Here is an 11376-nt window from a genome sequence, read left to right as displayed (position 1 = left end):
AGGGCAGAGGCTGCCGCCAGGCCACCAAGGCCCATCTGGCCAGGCAAGGCCACCCAGAGCCCTCACGTTTACTCCAAACGGCCATTCTTGAGCCAGCTGGGTTGGGTCCCACCCCTTCTGGCTTGCACCACCAAAGAAAACCTCAAGAATATCTGCTTTGCCGTTTTTTTTTTTTTTTTTGCAGACGGAGTCTCACTCTGTCACCAGGCTGGAGTGCAGTGGCGTGATCTCAACTCACTGCAACCTCCGCCTCCTGGGTTCAAGCGATTCTCCTGCCTCAGCCTCCCGAGTAGCTGGGACTACAGGCACGCACCACTACGCCCAGCTAATTTTTATATTTTTAGTAGAGACGGGATTCCACCATGTTGGCCAGGATGGTCTCGATCTCTTGACCTTGTGATCCGCCCGCCTCGGCCTCCCAAAGTGCTGGGACTACAGGCGTGAGCCACTGCGCCCGGCCGCCTTTTTTTTTTAAAAAAAGGAGAAAAGTAACAATAAACAATAGCCTTAAGAAAAAACAAGAAGCAACACAGATCATATGGGAAGCACAACTTTCTCAGCCAAGTAGCCCAAATTATGACAAATAACCCTACCAAGAATACACCTAATACTGGAGGGGAAAGAATGCTTACACAAAACTGTTGTTTGCTTTGAAGCTTTGAATAAGTTCCAAGTTTTTATATTTCACAATTTATATACTTTATTACAGTCCACAGTCTGCTAAATAAAAGCAGTAACAAGATATTTCACAAACTATTGTACAAATTAAGTCTTATGAATTTAATCTCATAAAAAATTAGGTGCATAGTCACACTGGCTAACCTAAAGATGCTATTTTATCTACAGCCTAAAATAAGAGACAGTTCCAACACTAAAAATTAATCCCAGTTTTTTTTTTTTTTTACATGTTTTACAAAAAAGTTTGTGCTCTTAATCAAAAAGATCCAGGCTAATTCAGCATGTAAAAAATAAATTTTACAAAGAACCCAAGATAATATTTTTCAAATACACTTTTATTTTCTTTTTTTCCTTCCTCACATACAGAAAGAACTTCTCCACATACCACACTTCTTGCAGCTATAAAGTCACTTGATGTTGGCCGGGTACCATTTTATCCCTAAAACTCTGTTGACATCAAAATATGACAGTTGTTATATCCATAAAATATTTACATAGCACGGCATATTAAGCTTTAGACACTTGGCAATTAAACCACATAAAAAGAGGACAAGACCCCCATCCTACATGTTTGGAATCAGGTGTTCACCGGTCCCTATCTGGCGACTGTACACTGGTTCAAAGGGCAGCAGAGGCAACAGGCAGTTACTTCAGAGGACACTGAACACTATGATCTGGAACCACGTTATGATGTAACCCAATGTCATGTACCACACACCTTTCTCCAAGGTGGTCTCATAATTCTAGAATGGAAGGTCCAGCTGTTACAAAATGAAGACAGACAACACAACATTTACTCTGTGGAGATATCCTACTCATACTATGCACGTGCTGTGATTTTGAACATAACTCGTCCCAAAAACTTGTCACGATCATCCTGACTTTTCAGGTTGGCTGATCCATCAATCTTGCACTCAACTGTTACTTCTTTCCCAGTATTGTTAGGAGCAAAGCTGACCTGAACAGCAACCAATGGCTGTAGATACCCAACCTGGCAATAAAAGGAAAATATATTAATTCAAACTCTATGGAAACTTAATACTTTTCTCTACCAGGAATTGGCTTATTCTGTAAATTTTCTTTTTGAGACTGTTGCCCAGGCTGCAGTGCAGTGGTGCAATTATGGCTCACTGAAGCCTCAACCAATCCTCCCACCTCAGTTTCCTAAGTAGCTGGGACTACAGGCACATGCCGCCACAGCCCACTAATTTTTTAATTTTTTTGTAGAGACAGGGTCTCCCTGCCCAGGCTAATCTCAAACTCCTGGCTTCAAATGGCCCTTCCACCTCACCCTCCCAAAGTGCTGGGATTACAGGCGTGAGCCACCATACGTGGCTTGTAAATTAAAAAAAAAATTTAGCTCTATTATTTTCTGTTCTCTGCATCCTTTTTAATTTTTTGGAGCTGTAAGTCCATACCTGTAATTACCGATAAAAATGTTGACTGGGTGTGACAGCTCATGCCCCTGAGCTCAAGTGATCCTCTTGCCTTGTCCTCCCAGAATGCTAGGATTACAGGTGTGAGCCACCACACCCGGCCTATTATCATTATTTTTTGTGTGTGTGAGGCAGAGTCTTGCTCTGTCGCCCAGCCTGGAGTGCAGTGGCATGATCCCGGCTCACTGCAACCTCCGACTCCCGGGTTCAAGTGATTCTCCTGCCTCAGCCTCCAAGTAGGTGGGATTACAGGCACCCGCTACCACGCCCAGCTAACTTTTGTATTTTTAATAGACGGGGTTTCACCATGTTGGCCAGGATAGTCTCGATCTCCTGACCTCGTGATCTGTCCACCTTGGCCTCCCAAAGTGCTTGGGAATATATATGCATGAGCCACCACACCTGACCCTTATCATTATTTTTTAATATTCTTTTTTGAAATGGAGTCTGTTGCCCAGGTTGGAATGCAGTGGCACCATCTCAGCTCATTGCAACCTCCACCTCCCAGGTTCAAGCGATTCCCCTGCCTCAGCCTCCCATGTAGCTGGAATCACGGGTGCCCACCACCATACCCAGCTAATTTTTTTATTTTTAGTAGAGACAGGGCTTTGCCATTGCTACTAAAGTTGGCCAGGCTGGTCTTGAACTCCTGACCTCAGATGATCCACCTACCTCGGCCTCCCAAAGTGCTGGGATTACAGGCATGAGCCACTGCACCTGGCCTTTTTTTTTTTTTTTTTTTGAGACATTGCACTCTGTTGCCAGGCTGGAGCACAATGGTGCAATCTCAGCTCACTGCAACCTCTGCCTTCCTGGTTCAAGTGATTCTCCTGCCTCAGCCTCCTGGGTAGCTGGGATTATAGGAGTGTGCCACCATGTTCAGCTAATTTTTGTATTTTTAGTAGAGACAGCGTTTCACCATGTTGGTCAGGCTGGTCTCGAACTCCTGACCTCGTGATCCGCCCACCTCAGCCTCCCAAAGTGCTGGGATTACAGGCATGAGCCACTGTGCCCGGCCCCAGCCTTACTTTTTAATATTCTATAATCTTGATTTTAATTTACCTTTTCATCTGTAAATTGTTTAAGAGACAGTTTCCAGTTGTCCCTCCCCCCATATAGAAGGGTCTTTTAAATAATTTTTAGTTGTAATGTATTTCTACTTTATGGAACTTAAAAGATTTTATTATTTATTTATTTATTTATTTTGAGACGGAGTTTTGCTCTTGTTCCCCAAGCTGGAGTGCAGTGGCACAATCTTGGCTCACTGCAACCTCTGCCTCCCGGGTTCAAGGGATTCTCCTGCCTCAGCCTCCTAAGTAGCTGGGATTACAGGCATGTGCCCCCATGCCCGGCTAATTCTGTATTTTTAGTAGAGACAGGGTTTCTCCATGTTGGTCAGGCTGGTCTCGAACTCTCCACCTCAGGTGATCCGCCCGTCTCAGCCTCCCAAAGTGCTGGGATTACAGGCGTGAGCCACCGTGCCAGGCAGTAACGAGCTTTTTAATTTTCTCCCCACATCATACTTATTGATGACAGAGGAAAAAAAGTATATTGTAGAAACCTGGCTGATACCACCTTAACCAAGGAATCAAGGCAGTATCACCATTAATGGAACAAAATGATACCATGTCCCTCCTGACACTCTGAGAACTCAACATTTCTTTTGAGGCACTCATGCCAAAATGCACAACCTATATTTAATTATGAAAAACCACCAAACTCCAACTAATGAACATAAAATAAGCCATAAAAGGCCTGTACTTATTTTTGAAGAGTACAAAGCCATGAAACAGACTGAGGAAATATTCCCGATTATAGGTTGCTAAACATGTTAACAGTGTGACATCTGGGATCAGGAAAACACTTGTCTTTCACTATAAAGAGTATTACTGGAACAACTGATGGATTTTCAACAAAGTCTACAGATTCATAAGAGTACTATATGTTAACTTCCTTTGTTAACTGTACTACTGTCTTTGTTTTCTGTTGCTTATAACACAATACTTGAAACTGGGTAATTTATAAAGAAAGGAATTTATTTCTTACAGTTAATGGAGGCTGAGAAGGCCAAGATCAAGGAGCTGCATCTGGTGAGAACCTTCTTTGCTGCTGGGTACTTTCGACAGAGTCCCGAGGTGGTGCAAGGCATCACGTGGCCAGGGGGCTGAGCATGCTAACCTGCTAGCTCAGGTCTCTCTTGCTCCTCTTATAAAGCTGCTAGTCCCACTCCTAAGATAACTCATTAGTCCACTAACCTATTTTTTTTTTTTTTTTTGAGATAGAGTCTTGCTTTGTTGCCCAGGCTGGAGTGCAATGGTGCAGTCTTGGCTCACTGCAATCTCTGCCTCCCAGGTTGAAGCGATTCTCCTGCCTCAGCCTCCCGAGTAGCTGGGATTACACGCACCCACCACTATGCCCGGCTAATTTTTGTATTTTTAGCAGAGACGGGGTTTCACTATGCTAGTCAGGCTGGTCTAGAACTCCTGACCTCAGGTGATCTGCCCGCCTCGGCCTCCCAAAATGCTGCAATTGCAGGCGTGAGCCACCACACCCGGCCGCAATGAGCTTTTGATTTTCTTTTTTCTTTTTTGAGACAGAGTCTCGCTCTGTTGCCCAGGCTGGAGTGCAGTGGCACGATCTCAGCTCACTGTAACCTCCGACTCCCAGGTTCATGCCAGTCTCCTGCCTCACCCTCTCGAGTAGCTGGGACTACAGGCGCCTGCCACCACGCCCAGCTAATTTTTTGTAATTTTTAGTAGAGACGGGGTTTCACCGTGTTAGCCAGGATGGTCTTGATCTCCTGACCTCGTGATCTGCCCGACTCGGCCTCCCAAAGTGCTGGGATTACAGGTGAGCCACCGCGCCTGGCCTTGATTTTCTTTTCATTTATTTTTTTGGTGGGGGAAACAGAATCCCATTCTGTCACCCAGCCTGCAGTGTGGTGGTACAATCTTGGCTCACTGCAACCTCCACCTCCTGGGTTCAAGTGATTCTCCTGCCTCAGCCTCCCGAGTAGCTGGGACTACAGGCACACGTCACCACGCCCAGCTAATTTTTGTATTTTTAGTAGAGAGGGGGTTTCGCCAAGTTGGCCAGGCTGGTCTCAAACTCCTGACCTCAGGTAATTCGCCTGCCTTGGCCTCTCAAAGTGCTGTGATTACAGGAGTAAGCCACCGCGCACCCAGCCTTGATTTTCTTTTTAAGTACTTTTCTACTTTCTCTACATAAGCACCTACTACTACCTCTATAATGAAAAAGAAAATGATATTTTAGAAATAATCATCTAACTTTAACGTATCTGCTTGGGTTCTGTGTTCTGAATTGTAGATGTGGGAACTCCATTTACCATCACCATTAAAATAAAACAAAACCTGAATAGATGACGCACAAATTAAACAGGGCTGGCGTCTACCTACCCCAGACAAGTGGTACGTCAACACATGCTCCAGCTTCCCAAAAGAGTAATCACCACATAAGAACTTCTCAATACTTACATGCAGTTTTTTCCCATAATATGGGAAATATTTTAAGTCTATCATTCCATTATGAGGATAAACTGCTACATTTGGTATATCTTCATTCTGAAGTTGAAAACAAAAGAAATCCTCTTTAGGTCACAAAAAGAATTTGTAAAAACTATGTTTATAATTAAAGGAATATCAATCATGAACAGTTTGCAGAAACTACAATGCTGCTCCAACTATATTATCATTACAAGTGTATTTCTGAGAAGCTTGCTCATCTTGATTGCAAATATTATCTAACTAACCCCTTCCACATGAACTATCCTGATACTTACACTTCCAGATACACTCTATACTCTCTTTCATGAGAGTCCCTTCTTAATTATAGCCAGTTCCACTCATGTACTCCTGTAAAATCTTATCTGCCCTCCAAATACCAAATGCCAGCCTTTCTACCTACTAACAGCAGGAATGCACCAGCAGGTTTAGGACCGATGTTTTCCTGAAATGAATAAAATGCTGTGCTTCCAGACTGGAAAGCAACAGCTACCACAAGTGCCAACCTAGAATGCAGCACTCAGGCCTGGGAGACAGCAGGTGTGAGTTTCATGTGATTAATAACCAGAACTGCAACCAGAGGGGAAGCATGAAGGAAAATTTAAGGTACTACAAGCAAGACTCTCCTCGACAAATTTAAATACTGTATCAGGAATAAATTTATGAGCATATATAAATCAATAAGTATTACTTGTCTACTAGAATTCCATGTTTATCAACATACAAATCAAGCATCACCTATAATCCAATTAATTCATGCTATTAGTTATTTCTAGTATTATTCATGATAAATAAGCAATTTATGAAAATTCACATGTAACACTTTCCAAATGGGCCTAATTCTAATGAGCGTAACTTTAACACAGACTGAGAAGTAGCAAACAGACCACAATGATTAAAATCAGTGCTGGGCTTACGGAACACTAATTAAAATAAAACATTATTAAATACTTGAATTTTATATATATATAAAAAAATTTTTTTTGAGACAGGGTTGAAAGCACACATGAAACAGCATAAAGCAAAACTAAGAATCCACTCTAAGGAGTTCTAGATTCTGCTCATTTCATGTCATTATGAAGCAGCATATGGCTGTGGGGTGGGGTGAGAAACAGATGAAAGGCACCGGCCAGACAGCACAAAGGACAGAGTGATGATGCGCCCCACCCACCAGACGAGCTCTAATGATCCAGATGATGAATATGTGGAAAGGGTAGGAAGTAACAACACTAGGAGAAATCGCAAAAGCCATTTTCAATCACTACTCAAACTCCACCCTACATTTGTACTCTTTAACTTAAAAAATAAGCTTAAAATCAAAGATAACATTTTATATTAGAGAAAAACTAGTCACTCTGATATCAGTGCTTTTCTGCATTAATTGCTTTTGTTGAACCTATTTTACCTTAATATATGACCTTCACAGAACACATTTCCGCAAAATGAAAAAAAGGATTTTTTTTGAGAAACAGTTTACTGAGTATCTTGGAGTATGTTTCTTTTTTCTTTTTTTTCTTTTTTTTGAGACAGAGTCTCACTCTGTTGCCTAAGCTGGAGTGCAATGGCCCGATCTTGGCTCACTGCAGCCTCCTCCTCCCGGGTTCAAGCGATTCTCCTGTCTCAGCCTCCTGAATAGCTGGGATTACAAGTGTGCGCCACCACGCAGGGCTGATTTTTGTATCTTTAGTAGAGACGGAGTTTTGTCATGTTGGCCAGGCTGGTCTCAAACTCCTTACCTCAAGTGATCCACCACACCCAACCCAGAGTGGGTTTCCTACCAGATACCACACTTAGCTTACACTTCCCTCCTTTAGGCCTAACAAGCCTTAGTGGACAGCATCAATTACGGAGCAGGGCACTGGGGCTCAGAGTTAAGGCCATCACGGCTCAAGACCATCAGGTGTGGCAGACACTCAACTGCTCTCTGTGTGTGCCTAAACCGTGATCTTGGCAGGATTTTTCTTAATCTTTTAATTTATACCTTCTGTGAAAATAAACATTTAGAAATTGTAAAATATTAAAATGAGTATCTGAATAATAATGAGACACTCAGGGTGAAGCATGTATGTCGTAATTTTCTAAGTATATGAATAGCATGTTTTTTTTTCTTTTTGAGACAGAGTTGCTCTGTTGCCTAGGATGGAGTGGACTGGCGTGATCATGGCTCACTACAACCTCTGCCTCCTGGGTACAAGCAATTCTCTTGCCTAAGCCTCCCGAGTAGCTGGGATTACAGGCACACGCCACCACGTCAGGCTCATTTTTTTATTTTTAGTAGAGATGGGGTTTCACCATGTTGGCCAGGCTGGTCTCGAATTCCTGACCTCTGGTGATCCGCCTACCTTGGCCTCCCAAAGTGCTGGAATTACAGGTGAAAGCCACCGCGACCGGCAATAGCATCATATTGTAAACTATGAGCAACTAACTCTAAGAACCTACTGATGGTCACTAAGTTCCACTGAAACAAAATGGAGTTTAAAAATTAATGCATTTTGTTTCTTCCCATTTTTTGATTTTCTTAGTATGATTCATTTTCATAAGAAAATAAAACACTGAGAAAAAAATGACATAAATATGAAAATTACATCTTTTGCAGGATCATCTTTTAAGTTGATAATATAAAAGGCCACCTTGGCCATCTGCGGTGGTCACACCTGTAATTCCAGCATTTTCAAAGGCAGAGGTGGGTGGATTGCTTGAGGCCAGGAGTTTAAGACCAGCCTGGCAACATGGCGACACCCTGTCTCTATGGAGAGAAAGAAAAAAAAAAAAGCACCTCCAAGGATATGTTCAGTGTTTGTATTTTCAGGACTCTAACTTGTATAAAAACAATCGAGGCAGAACAAAATCAATACAAGACAAAATAAAAGACATATGTATTACATAAAAGAACTAAAGAATTTAAAGAATGCTTGATATAGACAAATCTAATAGAAAATTGCAATTATGATACGTAGTAAATGCTTCCATCTGTTCTGGAGAGCCACACTTCTAAAATTTATGGCTTCTAACTGGTTTACTACTTGTGACTAGCCTAGGGAATAAATGCCAAATTTTACAAACATTTCTTCCACTTCTGTGCTTTTCTAAAAACAAACAAAAAATCCACAACTAAATAAACAAAATTAAAAACCCACCTGCTTTGATTATGTACTTCACACACCTCTCTCCAAAGCAACAGGGAAAGCTAACTGAAATCCGAATCATTAAATCTGGATTTTTCATTAACATTTCCCCCAACTAGTCTAGAAGCAAAGGATACATAATAGATAAACAAGAAGAAAAATGCATTTAAAACCTTAAGGGGGCCGAGTGCAGTGGCTCACGCCTGTTACCCCAGTACTTTGGGAGGCTGAGGCAGACGAATCACGAGGTCAGGGAATCGAGACCATCCTGGCCAACACGGTAAAACCCCATCTCTACTAAAATACAAAAAATTAACCGGGCGTGATAGCACGTGCCTGTAGTCCCAGCTACTCGGGAGGCTGAGGCAGGAGAATCGCTTGAACCCGGGAGGCAAAGGTGAGCCGAGATCGCACCACTGCACTCCAGCCTGGGCAAGAGAGAGAGACTCCGTCTCAAAAAAAAAAAAAAAAAGGGAGAGGTATATGGAACTGTTTATACTGACCAAAAGTTTACACAATTTAAAGCTTTTGCGCTTCCAGCTTGAACGTGTTTTCCCTTCAGGTGGTATTGGCTTTGTAGACCCAGCACTCCATCCAAGCTTATCTATGCAGCCTGCTCACAGGCTCCTGTATACAGGCGCACTGTCATGAAATTAGCACTTCTACCCAGCTGAAGCCTAGCACCCAAGCCCCAAGAACTTTCTACCAGAAAGCTTTGTGAGCAAGCCCTGAGGATCATAAAGGGTTACCCAACATTTTTTCTAAATGTATCTTGTAGCTATAGTGTTCTGACTTGAGAGCTGACAGTATATGCTGCCCACTAGATTTTTAGAAGAATTTATCAAGAAAAGCTCAGCTGGGCGTGGTGGCTCACGCCTGTAATCCCAGCACTTTGGGAGGCTGAGGCGGGCGGATCACCAGGTCAGGAGATCGAGACCATCCTGGCTAACACAGTGAAACCCCGTCTCTACTAAAAAATACAAAAAATTAGCCGGGCGTGGTGGTGGGCGCCTGTAGTCCCAGTTACTCGGGAGGCTGAGGCAGGAGAATAGTGTGAACCCAGGTGGTGGAGCTTGCAGTGAGCCGAGATCATGCCACTGCACTCCAGCCTGGGTGACAGAGTGAGACTCCGTCTCAAAAAAAAAAAAAAAAAAAAAAAAGAAAGAAAACCTCAGCTTAGATGTGGTATCTGGTTTTAAGTGAGATTCTGGCTTTTTGTGTGTGTGTGTGACGGAGTCTCGCTCTGTCAACAGGCTGGAGTGCAGAAGTGTGATCTCGGCTCACTGTAACCTCCACCTCCCAGGTTCAAGCGATTCCTTTGCCTCCGTCTCCTGAGTAGCTGGGACTACAGGCGCGTGCCACCATGCCCAGCTAATTTTCTGTATTTTAGTAGAGACGAGGTTTCAGTATGTTGGCCAGGATGGTCTCGATCTCTTGACCTCGTGATCCGCCTGCCTCAGCCTCCCAAAGTGCCAGGATTACAGGTGTGAGCCACTGCACCCAGCTGACTCTGGCTTTTTTGTACAAGTTTCCCATTGAGCTGTCTGTGGCACAAGGAGGTAAAGTGAATTGCCAGTGGTCACACACATATAATTTCAACCCAGATGAGAAACCATAAACTTCCTGGCTTTTTATGCTAAATAGTGAATACATGCTCTTAAAAAATTAATAAGGACACTCCAAATCGGGAGTTCTCAAAATGTGGGCCTCAGACCAGCAGCATCAGCATCACCTGGAAACTTCAGTGAGAAATGCAAATTTTGGGCCAGGTGCGGTGACTCATGCCTGTAATCCCAGCACTTTGGGAGGCTGAGGCGGGCAGATCACGAGGTCAGGAGATCAAGACCATCCTGGCTAACATGGTGAAACCCTGTCTCTACTAAAAAAAAAAAAAAAAAAAAAAAAATTAGCCGGGTGCTGTGGGGAGCGCCTGTAGTCCCAGCTACTCAGGAGGCTGAGGCAGGAGAACCGCGTGAACCCAGGAGGCGGAGCTTGCAGTGAGATTGTGCCACTGCACTCCAGCCCGGGCGACAGAGTGAGACTCCGTCTAAAAGAAAAAAAAAAAAAGAAAAAGAAAAAAATGCAAATTTTGGACCCTATCTCAGACCTACTGAGTCAGAAACTATGGGAACGAAACCCAACAAGGCAACGTGATTCTGATGAGTGATCAGGTTTGAAGACCACTGAGCAAGAAGTTTCTGCCCAAATAAGAAGTCCATTAACAGTAAAAAGATTTTTTTTCACAACTTTAAAAGTGATTTCAATGTAACATTTTAAGTAAAATATTTCTGCCATACAATCAGAGTTGAAATGTTAATATTTAGCACAATGATAAATTTAGAACTTAATGTCTCCTCAGAACTCTTACCCATCTTTTACATTATTTGTCTTAGTGGCATTTGCAGCATGGAGAGAAAACAAAAGAAAGTTATGAGATGAAAACTGCACAGTATTCTGGAAAAAAAATTAAATAGGGATAGGGGAGATAAATAATGCTTCTACCTTAAGGAAAATGCACCATATTTCATTAAATCTCAGATAGCACTGATGACTAGCACGCCAACTAACTATTAAGAAAGAGAAAAATGTCATGATACAGTATTAAGACACCATCAA

At 42.8% G+C, this 11376-nt stretch overlaps 1 protein-coding gene across 3 annotated transcripts in view; it reads right to left on the bottom strand.

The window, feature by feature from the left end:
* Positions 1 to 674: 674 nt before the first annotated feature.
* Positions 675 to 11376, bottom strand: part of ATP1B3 (ATPase Na+/K+ transporting subunit beta 3) — a 51638-nt gene continuing 40936 nt past the window's right edge. For all 3 annotated transcript variants that reach the window (XM_019024424.4, XM_019024425.4, XM_063704268.1), the window contains 2 exons: positions 5609 to 5695; positions 675 to 1669 (listed from right to left, as the gene is read on the bottom strand). In XM_019024424.4, the coding sequence (XP_018879969.2) occupies positions 1499 to 1669; positions 5609 to 5695 (258 nt within the window). In that variant the 3' untranslated portion in view covers positions 675 to 1498. The remainder of the gene's footprint in view (positions 1670 to 5608; positions 5696 to 11376) is intronic.

This window comes from Gorilla gorilla, chromosome 2, assembly GCF_029281585.2.
Source record: "Gorilla gorilla gorilla isolate KB3781 chromosome 2, NHGRI_mGorGor1-v2.1_pri, whole genome shotgun sequence".
Taxonomy (NCBI): Eukaryota; Metazoa; Chordata; class Mammalia; order Primates; family Hominidae; genus Gorilla; species Gorilla gorilla.
The sequence above is the reverse complement of the archived record's forward strand: the minus strand, read 5'-3'. Positions and strand labels throughout refer to the sequence as shown.